This window comes from Heterodontus francisci, unplaced genomic scaffold, assembly GCF_036365525.1.
Source record: "Heterodontus francisci isolate sHetFra1 unplaced genomic scaffold, sHetFra1.hap1 HAP1_SCAFFOLD_43, whole genome shotgun sequence".
Classification (NCBI taxonomy): Eukaryota; Metazoa; Chordata; class Chondrichthyes; order Heterodontiformes; family Heterodontidae; genus Heterodontus; species Heterodontus francisci.
Genome location: NW_027141852.1, coordinates 20,818,633 through 20,836,731, shown reverse-complemented (window position 1 = coordinate 20,836,731; position 18,099 = coordinate 20,818,633). Strand labels below are relative to the sequence as shown.

General features: G+C 43.6%; 1 protein-coding gene across 1 annotated transcript in view; it reads right to left on the bottom strand.

The window, feature by feature from the left end:
* Window positions 1-7,216: 7,216 nt before the first annotated feature.
* LOC137365013 (histone H2B 5-like) overlaps window positions 7,217-18,099 on the bottom strand; it is a 75,391-nt gene continuing 64,508 nt past the window's right edge. Inside the window, exon 4 of the mRNA XM_068027885.1 lies at window positions 7,217-7,564. Coding sequence (XP_067883986.1) covers window positions 7,217-7,564 — 348 coding nt within the window. The remainder of the gene's footprint in view (window positions 7,565-18,099) is intronic.

Below are 18,099 nucleotides of genomic sequence, written 5' to 3'. Positions count from 1 at the left end.
TAACACAGAGTAGGTACATTATCACTCCCAGAGCTCAGAGACACAGACAGGCCATGAGTTCCACAGTCACAGAGAGCAGAAGCAGTCAGGCTCACACTGATCCCAAGTTCCAGAGACACATTTTCAATCCAGCAGACAATCAAACAAAGCAGGAGAGGCAGAAGTTGTTTCCAACTCACCCCAACTCAGTACTGCTGAAAGCTAGGTACATCAATCTTAGTTCAAAATCACACCCACTATCATATTGAAAAGCACCGGATCAATCCCACAAGAGTGCACCCTAAGCTACAAATTAAATATGAGGTAGAGCAGCTGATGGAAAGGTACAGAATGAATCCGAATAATGTAGCCCAGACTGCAGACTGAGTGACATATTACAATGTAGTACAAACATCTGATACAGTATCAAAAGGAAAGTTACAGTATTATGTCAATTAGTGCATACTGCACTGCACATTACATACCAATCCAATAATCTCTCCAAGAGCTGTACTGAATGATATCTTATCAATTGAATGATTCTGATTATACTGAGCATGCCATGTGTGAGTTTGAAATATATGTTGTCATTCACAAATGTGTTCATACAGTTACAGACTGAAGACTAGTCCAAAAAGCTCAAACCACAACTCAGTAATACACACAGTTAAAATGTGCAGTGATCTATATTTTAAAATACTAGTGAGACAAGAAAATGGTGATACATTATGGCATTAAACAAATAGTTCTCAATACCATCCCGTAGATACATATTAAGTACAGGTACAGAAGAATTCCACACTCATACAGCACCAGCGTCACATAGATACAGAATGTACACTTGCAGACATAACCAGCAGCTGAGAGGTACAAAATTAATCCCACTGTAATGGACTGTCCAATAGACAGACACATAAAAAATGAATTGTAACGCATATTTCGTACCAGAGACTGCCAAATGCAAAATGAGCCGTGGATATGCACACGCAGACTGTACCAGAAACTGACTGATACAGAATGAGACCCACACTCATACGTAGTACCAGAGGCTAACAAGTAAAGAATAAATACAATATACACTTCCAGTACCAGAAAATAATATATGCATAACAGATATCACTCACGTACATTAGCAGAGATTGACAGACAACAGAATGAATCCCACAATCTCATTCAGTACCAGATACTGACAGGTACAGAATGAATCCCATACACACTGTACTAGGCACTGAAAGACATAGGAGGAATTGCACATTCACATACAATAGAAAACACTGACAGATACTGTAGGAGTCACATGCTCACAGTCAGTACCAGATACTGTTGAAAAGAGAGTTAATCCCACACTTGCATTCATTGCGAGAGACTGACAGATACATAAAGGATATCGACACTCACATGGAGTAACAGAGACTGACATGCAGAACTTGAACCACACATATGCATAGTACCAAAGTCTGAAAGGTATTGAGTCAATCCCATAATCAGATACAGTGTCAAAGACTGACAGGCACATTCGAGTTCACGTGGCTAGAATACCAGAGATTTTCACGCACAGAATGAACCTTATTTCTCATTCAGTCTGGATACTGATAGATGCACAATGAATCCTACAATCATACTCGATACCAAGTTCAGACAGACACCATATATATTCCCCTCTTATTCACAGTATCATAGACTGACAGGCACAGAGTAAGTCACAAAATCAATTAACTTCAGAGACCATCAGATAGAGAATTAATCTCACTCTCACAGAAAGAACCAGAGATTGACAGATATACAGTGAGACCATAAAATGACTCACATACAATGACAGACACATAATTAAAACCACTGGCATATATAGTACCTTAGACTGACGCATAGAGAATGAACCATACAGTCACATTCTGACTGTAAGATTGATGCATACACAATGAATCTCACACTCACATTTAGTTCTGGACACTGACAGATACCGAATGATATCCATATTCACCCACAGTAGCAGATAGATACAGAAGCTGCCACACATTCACATACAATACTCATGATTGACATACAGAATGAATCAAACAATCACATTTAGTTTCATAGACTGACATTGAAATAATCTCACACTCAGACACAGTACCACAGACAGATAGATGTAGAATTATACTCGCTGTCACATAACGTACCAGAAAGTGTGTCAAAATTAATCTCATACAGTACAAAAGATGGATTGAATTTGTCCCACACTCAATGTAATAGGTTTTAAGCAAGTGAAGCGGGGGTGGGGGGAGGTGGGGAAGAGAAGAAAAGGGAAGGTGTGTAATCGGGCAGAGGGCAGGAGAGATTAACTGACAAGGAGGTCATGGGGCAAAGGCAAAGGGAGTGTGCTAATGGTGTAGTGAAAGACAAAATATTAGTGCAGAGAGAGTGTTAATGACAGAATAATCAATAGTTCTGTCCAAAAGCACATACTTGAAAAACCAAGTTCAAGGCAGGCACATGGTTAAAAAAAAAAGATAAAATAAAATAATAAAAAGGGTTGAGAGCCCTGTCAACCACAGTGAGGGGGAAATCGGAAACGAAGTTGATGAAATTTTCCAGTTCGGAGCGGGAGCAGGAAATGACACTGATCCAGTCATCATTGTACCGGAAAAAGAGCTGGGGGTGGGGTCCTGAGTAGGACTGGAAAAAAGAATGTTTGACATACCCCAGAAAAAGACAGGCATAACCATTTACAGAGATAGGGCACAAAGAATCATCATGGAAAGAGGCATGAGCTTCAAATCCAAAGCTGAAGTGATAGGATCAGAGAAACAGCTGTTTGTTCTGCAGTGTGGACTTCGGTCAGATCTGTAAACAAGCAGTTCCACAACAAAGGGAGAGAACTCAAAAATTAGAGTTCTGCCTTTCAGGAATATTGCCGGGAAGCACTTTTTCACACAATGTGGAGCGGGAACCTGGAATTCTCTCCGAAAAATAAGATAAACCAGAGGGTCAATTGACAATTTCCAACCTGAGATTGAGAGATGTTTATCCAGTGATGGTCTGAGGGTTTATGAAATCACAGCAGGTAGCTGGAGTTAAGATACAGGTGAGCCAGGATCTAATTGAAAGGTGCAGCAGGCTCGAGGGGCTGAATGGCCGACCCACATTTCTATGTTCCTATGGCTGCAACAGGGCAGAAACAGCTGCGAACATACGTTGCATTTCACATTTAACAGCACAAATACCAGCAGTCAGGAGCTGAAAAGGGAAAGATGACCCCTCGATGACCTCAGAATAAGTACAGAATGGCCTCCTTCAGAACTGGTGATTTTATCAGGATAAGATGGCGAACATTAGAAATTAATCCAACGGGAATCGCCATCCTCCGCCTCCAGGAATTGGACAATATAATGCTGGGATGTGGGAGATTGGTTTGGGCAGGGGGTTGGCTGTGACACCACGAACACTCCCTCTCCACCTCCTCACTCCATCACCCCACCCCCTTCCCCTCTCCATGGGACCCCGGCATCATCCGATCCACAGATACTTTCCAGCAGACATCGCTGGGGAGTGACCGGAGTCCTGGTTCTCTGTCTCCATTTTCCCTGTCCCACCCATGGCCACTGAGGCTCCTCTCCCCCCACCCACCCTGAGAGTAACTAACCCACCTTGTCCATAAATTTAAACTGGAAAAGTGTCTCGTTAAGAGCAGGAGCAGAGGGGAGGCTGTAACGTATCAGTGAGGATTGTGTTCCTGAATCCCCAACTCTTTTTGCCATGTTTCCATTCAATGTCCACACTCTCTCCTTGGTCTGTCCCTGGAGACCTGTCATATCACGATTCTCTCCAGGGAATTTCTAAAGATATTTCCCCCATCCCTCCAGGATTGGCCTGGAGTCTCCAGCACTCCCTCCATTGCAGTACTTTCTGAAATACTACCCGTGCCATGTATTAGTCAAGAGAGACAGAGGGGAACGAGACAGATCAACAGGATGTCTGGCAGATTCAGTGTGAGACGGTAACACTGCCGGGTAAAGGCCGCTTTCCAACTCCAATCTTAACACAGGAGATTCCCCAAACAGCTGCAATAAGGTGTTTGTAAACTGCTGGAAGAGGATGTGTGTGGAAATGGTGATGTTACTGAGTAGGTTATTTGTTATAGAATGGACTGTGTTTAGGTGGGAATATTACTGAGTGTTAATTGTAGCGGAACCATATTTAAAAGCTCCGGCTTTCTGGAAAGCCTTGACTATGAAGGCCGAGTCTGGAAGGGTTTGTGTGGAGAGCTGGGTTTCGGTTCCACTGTTAATAAAGGGTTTGAAATTGGCGAACCAGAGGAAATTGGAGGTGGAGCTGAAAGATGAGGGGCCGTTCTCTCTCCGTCTGTCACTCTGGGTGTCTCCTCCCCATCTGCTCTCTGTTCAATCTTCACTCTGTCTCCTCCCCTTCCTGCTCTCTCTCTGCCATTCTCAGGCAGGTCCGGGCGGTCTGTGTAAAGTAGAGCCTGCAAGAGTCTGCTTCTTTTATTGTGTAGTGACCTGAGTGAAGAATCATCATGTCTGGCAGAGGTAAAGGAGGCAAAGAACTGGGCAAAGGCGGAGCAAAGCGGCACCGCAAAGTGCTTCGTGATAATATCCAAGGCATCACCAAACCAGCAATCCGCCGTGGCGGGGTCAAGCGGATCTCGGGTTTGATCTATGAGGAGACTCGCGGGGTGTTGAAGGTTTTCCTGGAGAATGTGATCAGGGATGCGGTCACCTACACTGAGCACGCCAAGCGCAAGACAGTCACTGCCATGGATGTGGTGTACGCTCTGACACGGCAGGGCCGCACTCTCTACGGATTCGGCGGTTGAACAATTTGACCATTTCCAGCAAACACAAAACAAAGGCTCTTCCAAGAGCCACCCACCGCCTCACAGAGAGAGCATTGACCGAGAAATGGGAGCTGGGATAGGCTGTTCAGAACAGTTCAATCAATCTGAAATATTTCAGATTTCCAGCATTCGCAGTATTTTACTTTTAATTCTTTGTTCAATCAATCTGCTGTGTTCGGGATGAAAAAAACTGGAATCCCCGAATTTGACATTTCATTTGCAGCAAGGATGTGCAGTGGATTTGATTTTCTAAACGGGCTGTGTAAACAGTGCCCGAGACTCTCCAGTTAGTTATTTCCCCAGTCGACACATGCCCTCAGTGAAAAGCCACATCACTCCTCCAGAATCACTCATTGTTTTCATAGAATTTCAAAATGATTTCGCTGCAATGAGGGAATCCGGGAGTTTTGCAGCAGCGGTTAAATCGTTCACTGGAACCAGACCCACTTGTGATGTTATTTCCCACGAGACGGTGTTTCCTGCACTGAAACTGACAGGGTTTGTGAAACTGATCAGTTTCAGCTCAGTCATTCAGGGACCTGGAATTCCCGCAATTTGAGCCCGCGCTGTCCAGAGCCCACTTCTGATTGGTCACCCACGTCTCATTCACATGTCTTAACCAATTGCCGAGCCTCGAATTAGAAAATACAGCAAATCACTGGCTTAAATTGGCAGAAAGTTTGAATTCGAAAAAGCCGTCAATTTCAGTGTCGGAAAGAAGCGAATTAATGGTAAATCTGGCGTTTGTTTAAAGCTGTTCGTAAAATCGGGCCAGGACTTTGTGCTGATAAAAGCGGAATAAAAAAAGCTTTTGATGGATTATATATATTACGAAGTTTTAATCTGTAATTTTTTGTCTACTTATCTGTCCATGGCGCTAAGACTCTATTCATCTATCTGTAACGGGACAAATAACTCACTCAGTGTGGAAGTAATAAATTAGACAGGCTTTGGGGTGACAGTGAGAAATCACTGAAACAGATGCTTAAACATTTGAAATAGTTCTCATTCGGTCCTGTCATTGGCATTCTGGAATCAGACAGTAATCAGCCCTTTCACAGAGACTGTGGGTGGCTCTGAAAAGAGCCTTTGGTGTATTAGGTGACATTTTGGCCGCTTTACTTTTTCTGGGAGCTCTGAGCGCTGGTTTTCTTCGGCAGCAGCACGGCCTGGATATTAGGCAGCACCCCGCCCTGAGCGATGGTCACTCCCCCCAGCAACTTGTTGAGCTCCTCATCGTTGCGGACGGCCAACTGCAGGTGTCTGGGGATGATGCGGCTCTTCTTGTTGTCAAGGGCCGCCGTTGCCAGCCAGCTCGAGGATTTCAGCGGTCAGATACTCGAGCACAGCAGCCAGATAGACCGGGGCTCCGGCACCCACACGCTCAGCATAGTTGCCCTTTCTCAAGAGCCTGTGAACACGGCCCACCGGGAACTGCAATCCAGCCCGGGAGGAGCGAGACTTGGCCTTGGCCCGAGCTTTGCCGCTGGTCTTTCCTCTTCCAGACATTTCCACAATCTCGCAAATACTTTCACAAAGAATGGATAATTTCCGCCGCATTTACTTTACTTATAGACTAAAAACTGTCCCCATTGGCCGGTACTTAATTCACCTCATTTGCCTATATTCTTCACCAATCAGGTCACTGACAACAGAAGAGGGCGGGGTTTACCGCCAAAACATCAGAAGCAGAAAATTTGTCAATTTCAATAAGACCGCCAATTTCATTGTCAGAAAGGAGCGGATTAAAATAAATGTCATCCTTCGTCAAATATTTAAAATCCCTTCTCTTTATTTTGTTTTATTCAACTTTTTCCGTCACGAATTACAGACGCGGGTTTAAAATGTTATTTAAATTGTGGATCTTTCTACAATTGCTTTCAAACTGTCCCGGGAGGTACTAAATCCCTGTTCACAGCATTTCCCTGAAGGGAAACATTCAGTTTATCTTCAATCAGTGTCCTTCTCTGAAAAGAGGAAGCAGGATCGAGTCCTCAAACTGCCCTTAGTCTGCTGTGTAATAATCCCATTCCGGGCTGTTACACTGCGAAGAGTTACTGTTAATAAAATGATGAATCAGTTCACATTTCAGGAATAGAGTGAAGGGACTGATGTCTGACTCTTGCCGCTGAAAGCAGCTGTTAATGCGGTCATTCAGGGGCTGTGCAAAACCACAATAACAGCTTTAAGCAAAAAAGTAAAGGCGGATGAGCGGATTATGGGTTTGAGTTCGGTTTATGGGACAGCAGACAAAAACACAGCAGTGGGACATTTATTATGTTGCACATTGTCTTAAAATGATTTCATAGAGATGTTCGGATGCAGCTTTTTCAGAGAGATTGTGGGTGGCTCTTAAAAGAGCCGTTGTGTTTGGGATGTTATTCAGTCCATTGTGCAGTTTTACTTGGAGCTGGTGTACTTGGTCGCCGCCTTTGTCCCTTCCGACACGGCGTGCTTGGCCAGCTCCCCGGGCAGCAGCAGGCGCACTGCGGTCTTGATCTCCCGGGAGCTGATCGTTCTGCGCTTGTTGTAATGGGCCAGGCGGGAAGCCTCACCCGCGATGCGCTCGAAAATATCGTTCACAAACGAGTTCATGATACTCATGGCCTTGGAGGAGATGCCGGTGTCGGGGTGAACCTGCTTCATCACTTTGTAGATGTAGATGGAGTAACTCTCCTTCCTCGACTTTCTCCGCTTCTTGCTGCCCTTTGTGGACGGTTTATTTAAGGTTTTCTTGGCGCCCTTCTGAGCAGCTGCTTTCTTCTTCTCCTCAACCATCTTGAGTTTCAATTTCAGACACAGAAATAAACCAAACCCCTTCCGAGTGCAGATTAAATAGACAATCCCACAGCACTATGCTAATGGGGGATGGGGGAAAGTAAAGATTGTGATTGGGTGATTTGGAATGATGTCCCAACGATTTAATATTGTAATTCGACATTTGGTCTCTTTCGCCATCCAATCAGATTAAATATTTGCAACCAATCACAAATCCCCGTACTGCAATCAGGAAGTATATTGCACAAAGACTCTCTCCAGCCCCAGTTTATATTGAAAGAGCTGCTCCCTGTGGAGAGCTTCCTGGAAATGTCCTGGCTGTTGTTAGGAGGACACTTATTGACTGATTCTGTGTCGTTGTGTCTCTGCTATTGCATGTGAGTGTGCAATTAATTTCATTTTTAGTCTAGGCTACTGTGTTTGAGTGTTTTATGTAATTTGGTAACTCAGTCTCTGGTGCTGTATGGATTCATTCTGTCTCTGTCAGGTACTGTGTTTGAGTGTGAGGAGATGAGGTGGAGTGTTGCAGCAAGGAAGATGGAAAAGAGCATTGGTGCCGATGACACAGCCTTACTTGACCCCAGTTTGCACTCGGATTGGGTCAGTGATAGATCCGTTGGCAAGGATTACAGCTTGCATGTCGTAGTGCAGTATGTATGAGGAGGACATTCCATAATCCCTCTCGGTTGGTAGAGTCGAAGGCCTTTGTCAGGTCAGAGAAGGCCATGTATAAAAGTTGCTGCTGCTCCCTACATTTTCTTGAAGTTGTCTTGCTGTGAAGATTATGTTCACTGTGCCTGTTGGTGGACAGAATCCACATTGTGATTCCAGTAGGAGCTCTTCAGCCACGGGGAGGAGGCAGTTGAGAAGGACTCTTGTGATGACCTTCCCTGTGGTGGACAGCAGGGATACCCCTCTATAGTTAACACAGTCGGTCGTGTCAACTTTTTTTAAAGATGATCACAATTACCGCATCACGGCGATCCCCTGTCATGCTCTCCTCCTTCCAGATGAGGGAAATGAGACATGTATTTGTGTCGAGTGTTTCTCTGCCATATTTTAGAATTTTGATGTGAATTCTATCTATTCTGGCAGTCTTATTGTTTTTTGGCTGTCCATCTCTAACGTCATGTGTGAATGTGGGATTCATTCTGTACCTGTCACTCACTGGTACTTTGTGTAAGTGTGAGATACATTCTGCATCTGGCAGTCTTCGGTATTGTATGTGAGTGTGGAATACATTCTGTCAGTGGCACTGTGTGTGAGTATTTGATTCATTCTGTCAGTCTCTGGAATGTTATCTGATTTGGGACTTAGTCTGAATCTGTCAGTGGTTCTGTATGTGTGGAATTCAAGCTATATCTGTCAGTATCTCTGTGTGTGTATGTGAGTTCATTCTTTATCTGTCAGTCTCTGGTGATTTATGTGAGTTTGGCAGTCACTGAATCTGCCAGGTACTGTCGGAGTATTTGAGAATGATTTTGTATGTGTCAGTCTTTGCTACTACATAGGAGTGTGGGATTAATTCTGTATCTGTCAGACTTTGGTAGTGCGTGTGATTGTGGGATGAATTAATTCGCAGTCATTGGTGCCCAGTATGAATGTGTAAATCATTCTGTAACTCAGTCTGATATTGTTATGTGAGGGTAGGAATCACGTGTATCTTTCGATCACGGGTGCTGACTGTGAGCATGGGATTCATTCTGTACCTGTCGGTGGTACTGTATCTATCTGTGGGATTAATTCTGTACCTTTCAGTCACTGGTATTGTGTATGTAAGTGGGATTAATTCTAGATCCGCCACACATTGGTTGTGTGTGTGTGTGTGTGTGTGTGTGTGTGTGTGTGTGTGTGTGTGTGTGTGTGTGTAAGAACATAAGAAGATACGAACTAGGACAGGAGTAGACCATTTGGCCCATCAAGCCTGCTCTGCCACTCAATAAGATCATGGCTGTTCTGATTGTGGCCATAACTTCACTTTCCTGCCTGCCCCCATAACCATTGACTCTGTTGTCGATCAAAAACCTGTCTATCGCTGCGTTGAATATATTCAATGACACAGCCTCCACAGTCCTCTGGAGAGCAGAATTCCAAAGATTAACAACCCTCTCAGAGAAGAAATTCCTCCTCATCTCCTTCTTGAAAGAGAGACTGCTTATCTTAAACTCTGGCCCCTAATTCTATAATCCCCCACAAGGAGAAACATCCTCTCAGCATCTACCTGTCCAGCCCACTGAGAATCTTACAGGTTTCAATAAGATCACCACTCAATCTTCTGAACTCCAGTGAGTATAGGCCCAACCTGCTCAACTTTTTCTCATAAGACAATCCAACATCCCAGCAATCAGTCGAGTGAACCTTCTTTGAACTGATTCCAATGCAAGTATATTCCTCCTTATGTAAGGAGACCAAAACTGTATGGGGATGGGATGTCACTAATGCCCTGTAAAGTTATAGCAAAACTTCCTTACTTTTAAACTCCATTCCCCTTGCTAAAAATGCAAACATTCCATTTGCCTTCCTAATTACTTGCTATACCTTCATGCTAACATTTTTGTAATTCATGTACCTGGACACCCAGATTCCTTGGTCCAGCAGCATTCTGCAGTCTCTCTCTATGTAAATAATATTCTGTTTTTCTATTCTACCTGCCAAAGTAGACAATCTCACATTTCCCCATATTATACTCCATCTGCCAAATGTTTTCCCACTGACTTAACCTATCTATATCTCTTTGCAGACACATTGTGTCCTCCTCACAACTTGCTTTCCTACCTATCTTTGTACCATCTACAAATTTGGCAACAATATACTTGGTCCCTTTATGCAAGTTATTAATATAGACCATAAATAGTTGAGATAATGTATCTTTCAATCTGATACAGGATTGATGTGCAAATGTAACTCAGGCTGTGCTAATCAATTTGATCAATGCCATTCAGTCTGACTCTGAGGGAGAATCTTGGACTTGTGTGCAAAATGAGCTCAGTCTGGAATTGTACAGTATCTTCCATCTGACACTATGAGGTTTCAGGACTGGTATGTAATTTATAGCTCAGACTAAACTCATCAAATTTATAATGTATCTTTTAGTTTCACAATCCGGATGAGTTTTAAACTGGAATCTGAGTTTGTATCTCAGGTTATACGATATTTCAGAATCTCTCAATCTGATTATGCACTTGAGATTTGGACTTGTATCTAATGTATATGTCTGGACACATTATGGGAATTAATACTGATAATAAACTGATAACATGTGTAAATATTGGGCTGGTATTTAACTTGAATCTCAGATTATATTAGTTTAGTTTAGAGATACAGCACTGAAACAGGCCCTTCGGCCACCGAGTCTGTGCCGACCATCAACCACCCATTTATACTAATCCGACACTAATTCCATATTCCGACCACATCCCCACCTGTCCCTATATTTCCCTACCACCTACCTATACGAGGGGCAATTTATAATGGCCAATTTACCTATCAACCTGTAAATCTTTTGGTCATGTGGGAGAAAACCGGAGCACCTGGAGGAAACCCACGCAGACACAGGGAGAACTTGCAAACCCCACACAGGCAGTACCCAGAATTGAACCCGGGTCGCTGGAGCTGTGAGACTGCGGTGCTAACCACTGCACCGCCCTTAATTCTATAGCTTTGAAAAGGGAACCATGTGTCAGTTCTATGTGTATTTAATTTGTAGCTGAGGTTGCACTATTGTGGGATTGACACACTGATAATTTGATAGTGGGTGAGAATTTGGACTGGGATTTATGAATCTACCTATCAGTGGTACTGAGTTGGGGTGACATGGAAACAACGTCTGTCTCTCCTGTTCTGTTTGATTGATGGATTGAAAATGTGTCTCTGTAACTATTTCTGCTGTCTGAGACTGTGGAACTGATGACCTGTCTGTGTCTCTGCGCTCTGTGAGTGATAATGTACGGACTGTGTGTGAGAAGGAGCTGGTGACACTCTTCCTTGTAACTTGGGTGGAGGAAACATCACATTTATTCTGGTTGATTCAATTATTTGTCTGTTTGAACAAAAGTATGTTTGTAACTAAAATACAGGTGAGATAGAAGATACAGGATTTTAATGAATTTAATCTCTCGAATAATAATGAGCCCCCACAAAGGAAGCCCAGTCATACAAATATTATCATTGTTTGACTGCACTGCAGTAACAGGTTCTTCCCATTCTGTCTCCTTTCCCCGTAGACACACAGCCTGAGAATGGCCTCTCCCTTCCCCCACTCACCCCATGTTCCGGGACCAGTTGATTCTCCATTCCGCCTCTTTTAAACAGCCCCCGTCTGCCCCTGAACTTGCCCCGGACTCGATGCTGATCTCTGAGTCCATCTGCGGACACGCTCCCAAAGCGATATGCTGCTGGAAGGAGGCTGCTGTTTGCTTCCTTCCCCCGGGAACGGGATCTCTCCATTCGCGACTGTTTCAAACTATCTTCTTCCGCTCACAGGGGAGGGGAGCGCAGGCGCAGATTCAGGCAACAATTCAGCAAACAGAAACATAGAAAATTTCCGGCGCAGAATGAAGCCATTCGGCCCAACATGTCCGTGCCAGCTCAAAGAGAGCGATCCAGCCTGGTCCCGCAGTTTATTGTTATTGGACAGTGAAGTGTGGAAATAGAAGCGGACAGTCAGAATGTGGGGAGTTACACAAAGAGAATCTATTATTGGCACCAGGTGAGAAGTGTGAAGGACACATTTTAAACAGCGGCTGTTTGGTTTCGCTTGAACGGTTAGACCATGGGAGCGGGAACTGGAAATCTGACCTGTGTAAAAGTCCCTGTTCCGTCGGTCAGTCCCATTCATGGCCCAGTGGATTGTTTCTGGATGTCATTTAATTGTTGTAAAACGGCCAAAGCCCCTGGTATGCAGTAGCTGGGGGCTGAAGGACTGCAGTGGAATCAGACACTGACTCTGTTTGTATTGCTGGGTTTCCTTTGTGATTGTTCACAATGATTATTCATTCAAAGATTGTTTTGGTCTCTCTTGTAACTTCCACCACACCTCTTCCTGAATTATAATAAATACTTTTTCTTTCTACAGGCAAATACTTGAAGGAAGCAGAATAAATAGAATGATGCCTCAGCACAAGGGGAAGTGCAGCCGGCTTCTCACACACAGTAAGTACAGTATCATTCAGAGAGAAAAGAGACATCAGTTCCACAATCACTGCCAGCAGTACTAGTCAGACTGGCACTGATCCCCAGTTCCAGAGACTAACAGTCAATCCAACAGTCACACAGAGCATGACAGACTGAAGTTGTTTCCATTTCACCCCAACTCCGTCCCACTGACAGGTAGATACATCAATCCCAGTCCAAAATCACACCCACTATCAGATTGCAAGGCACTGTGTCACTCTCACAAGACAGCAGCCTGAACTACAAATTCAATGTCAGATAGAACAGACAGTCCCTGATTGTAAAGTCTCAATAATGTAACCAGACTGCAGACTGAGCTACATGTTACACACCACTCCACAAATCTCACAAGTGGTCAGACTGGAGGATACAGTATTAATTCCATTACTGCAGATTGAATGCACTGTTATCTACCAGGACATAAAGCATATTGTAAAATGAAAGGACACAGACCTGAAATGTTAATTGTGTTTCTCCCTCCACAAATGCTGCCTGAACTGCTGAGTATTTCCAGCATTTTTGTTTATTTCATATTTCCAGCATCAACAGACTTTTGCTTTTATTTTAGAGTTAAAGAAACATTGCATTGTGAGGTGGGAGTGACTGCCCTTGACATCAAGACAGCCTTTGACATGTATGGCAACAAGGCAGCCCTTGCAAAACCAATGTAAATAGAAATCGGGGCAAAATGCTCTGCTGTTTGCAGTCATACCTAGCACTAAGGAAGATGGCTGTGGTTGTTCAGGTCAATCATCTCAGTCTCCGGCCATTACAGCTGGAATTCCTTATGCTTGTGTTCTAGGCCCAACCATCTTCAGCAGCTTCATCAACAACCTTCCCTCCATCACAAGGCCAGAAGTGTGGATGTTTTCTGATGATTGCCCAATGTTCAGCACCATTCATGACTCCTCAGATACTGAAGCAGCCCATGTCCAGATGCAGCAAGACCTGCACAACATCCAGGCTTGGGCTGATAAGTGGCAAGTAACATTGGCATCAGATAAGTGCCAGGCAATGACCATCTCAAACAAGAGAGAATTTAATCATCTCCCCTTGATGTTCAATGGCATTACCATCACTGAATCCCCCACCATTAACATTGACCATTGGTTACCATTGACCAGAAACTGAACTGGACCAGCCATATAAGTGCTGTGACTGCAAGAGCAAGGTCAGAGGCTAGGAATTCTGCGGCGAGTAACTGACCTCCTGTTTCCCCACATCCGTCCACCATTCACAAGGCACAAGTCAGGAGTGTGATGGAATACTGCCCACTTGCCTGGATGAGTGCAGCTCCAACAACACTCAAGTAGCCTGTTTGATTGCCCACATCCACCACCTTCAATATTCACTCCATTCACCACTGATGCACAGTGGCAGCAGTGCGTACCAGCTAAAAGATGCACTGCAGCAACACACCAAGGCTTCTTCGACAGTACCTTCCAAACCTGGAACCTCTACCACCAACAAGGACAAGGGCAGCAGATGCATGGGAACACTACCACCTGCAAGTTCCCCTCCAAGCCACACACCATCCTGACTTGGAACTATATCACCATTCCTGCACTGTCACTGGGTCAAAATCCTGGAACTCCCTTCCAAACAGCACCGTTGGAATTCCTACATCTCAAGGACTGCAGCTGCTCAAGAAGGCAGCTCACCACCATTTTGTCAAGGGCAATTTGGAATGGGCAATAAATGCTGGCATAGCCAGTGATGCCTACATCACACTAACAAATGAAAAAAGTGAGGAAATAGTGAAGGGCTTCTATAGAATACATGCAGATATGTTTCCTCTTGTGGTGTTGTCTGAAACAAGAGCCAAAAATATAAAATCGACATTCATAAAACCAATGAGGAATTCATGAAAAAGGTATTTATGTAGTGAGTGGTTAGAATCTGGAATTTGCAACCACAGGGAGAGGTCGAGGCGATAATATCGATGCATTTGAGGGGAGGTGGAACAACTGTATGGGAAGAAAGGAATTGAGGGATATACATATGGTGCTTTATTTTTCTTTATTTGTGCATATGAAGCAGGGTGGCTGGAAATATGTGAAGAGCATCGAGCAGTTGGGACGATCCCAGTGCAGTGTTTTGTCTGGATGGATCTGCCCAGAACACTTGTGATGCAGGAGCTGGGAGCTTCAGTACTTCAGTGGAGACAGTTACTGACACTGGTTTTCATTTGTGGGTGTTTTTAATGATTATTAATTGCGAAATTAAATTCACCTCTTTGATATTTTGCACCTCCCCTGTTCTTGAGTTAAGACATATTTTTTCTTCATACAGGCAAATAATTGAAGGAATCGTGATGAATGTGATGGTTGCTGCACTCGAGGCACAAGGAACAGTGCAGCCAGCTCCTCTCACACACAGTAGGTACATTATCACTCAGAGTACAGAGGGATAGACAGTTCATCAGTTCCCTGGTCTCAGACTGCAGAAGTAGTCAGGCCCACATTGATCCCGAGTTCCAGAGACACACTTTCAATCCAACAATCAAACAAAGCAGGAGAGAAATAAATTGTTTCCATTTCACCCCAATTCATTCCCATTGACAGTCAGATACCTCAATCCCAGGTCAAAGTCACACTCATTAACAGATTGAAATACAATGTGTCAATCTAAATATAATGCAGACTTAGCTATCAATTAAATATCAGATAGAATTGGCACATGGTACTGATTGAATGGCACAGAATCTAACGTAATGATGTATCCTGAGATTTAAATTAAATACCATACTCAAAGCTCACATCCATTCATGATAAAGGATGTTTAAACATCCCCATAGTGTACCCTGAGATACAAGTTACATACAAGTTCAACATTCATTACAGAGAAAGTTTCTAAGGTGCTGAAAGATATTGTAACCTGAGAGACAAATTAGATACCAGTTCAGAACTCACCCACACTGTGAAATGGAAAGATACAGAATCAATTCCATTAGTGTAGATCACTTTAAATCTGTTTCCCCCAGTCACTGACCTCTCTGCTAAGGTAAATAGGCCCTTCACTTCAACTCTATCCAGGCACCTCAAAATTTTGTATGTTTCAATGAGATTTCCCCTCAGCCTTCTCTGTGCCAAGGAGAACAGCCCCAGCCTATCCAGTCTTTCCTCACAGCTGCATTTTTCCAATTCCGGCAACACCCTCGTGAATCTCCTCTGCACCCTCTCTAGTGCAATTACATCCTTTCTGTAATAAGGTGATCAGAACTGCATACAGTATTCGTTGTGGCCTGACTAATGATTTATACAGTTCCAGCATAACCTCCCTGCTCTTGAATCTATACCTCGGCTAATAAAGGAAAGAATTCCATATCCCTTCTTCCCACCTTAACGACCTGTCCTGCTACCTTCAGGGATCTGTGGACATTTACTCCAAGGTCCCTCACTTCCTCTACACCTCTCAGTCTTCTCCAATTAATTGTGTATTCCTTTGCCTTGTTTAACCTCCCCAAGTGCATCAACTCACACTTCTGAATTGAATTCCATTTGCCATTTTTCTGTCCATCTGACCAGACCATGAAGATCTTCCTGCAGTCGACAGCTATCCTCCTTGCTATTTACCACACAGCCAATCTTTGTGCCATCTGCAAACTCATACCCCCTACATTTACATCCGTGAAGACTACATCAACTGCACTACCCTCATCTATCTTCCTTCTTAATTCTTCAAAATTTCGATCAAGTTGGTTAGACAAGATCTTCCCTTAACAAATCCATGTTGACTATCCTTGATTAATCTGTGCCTTTCGAAGTAACATTTTATCCTGTCTCTCAGAATAGATTCCAATAATTTGCCCACTACTGATGTTAGACTGACTGGCCTGTAATTATTTGGTCTCCCTCACTCCCTTTTTAAACAAAGGTACAACGTTAGCAGTCCTACAATCCTCCATCACCACACCTGTATCCAGTGAGGTCTGGAAAATGATGATCAGCTCTTCTGCTATTTCCTCTCTTGCTTCGTTTTAACAGCCTGAGGTGCATTCCATCCGGCGCTCGTGATTTATCAACTTTCATATACACTAATCCCATTAATATGTCCTCTCTCCCTCTGTATGGATCACATCCATACTTCACACCCCTCTTCCTTATCTACAATATATGCATCTTCCCCCTCTTTTGTGAAGACAGATGCAAAGTATTTATTCAGAACAATGCCAGCATCTTCTGCCCGACACATAGGTTACCTTTTTGGTCTTTTCTGTGCCCTATTCTTTCCTTATTTATCCTTTTACTCTCAATGTATTGATAAAACATCTTTGGGTTCACCATAATTTTGATTGCCAATATTCTTTTATGCTCTCGCTTAACTTTCCTAATTTCAATGTTGATTTCCCCCCTCCACATTCTGTACTCCTCTTGGCTTTCTGTAGTATTCAGTTCTCTGTGTTGGGCATAAACTTTCCTTTACTGCCTTATTATACCTGTAAACTCCTTGACATCCATGGGGCTCTAGATTTGGCCTTCCCACCCTTTTTCTTTGTGGGAACATGTTGACTCGGAACCACTGGAATCTCCCCTTTGAATTCTTCCCACTGCTCTGACACTGATTTACCTTCAACTACCTGTTTTCAGTCCACTTTCGGTAAATCAATCTTCACCTTAGTAAAGTTGGTCTTCCCCCAATTGAGAACTCTAACTCCTGTTCTGTCCTTGTCCTTTCCATAATTATATTAAAACTAACTGAATTATGATCACTACTACCAAATTGATGTCCCACTGCCGCTCCTTCCACCTGCCCCTCTTCATTTCCTAAAACTAAGTCTAAAACTTCACCCTCTCTTGTTGGACTTGCTACATATTGGCTAAAACAGTACTCCTGAATGCACCTCAAGAATTCTGCTCCCTCAATTCCCTCTACACAAAAAGTATCCCAGTTAATGTTTGGGCGGTACAAATCCCCCACTGTTACTGCCCTATTGTTCTTGCACTTCTCAGATATTTGCCTACATATCTGCTCTTCCATCTCCCTCTGACTGTTTATGGGTCTATAGTACACTCCCAGCAGTGTGATTGCCTCTTTTTTGTTCCTCAGCTCAATCTATCCGGTCTCATTTGATAAACCTTCCAACATATCATCCCTCCTCACAGCTGTAATAGTTTCTTTGACCAAAATTGCCACTCCTCCTCCTTTTTTATCCCCTTCCCTCTCACGTCTGAAAACCCTGAAACCAGGAAGATTGAGCTGCCACGCCTGTCCCTCCTTTAGCCATGTTTGTGTAATAGCTATGATATCATACTGCCATGTGTCTAACTGTGCCCTGAGCTAATCTGCTTCATTTGCTATACTCCTTGCATTGATTTAGATATCGTTGAGCA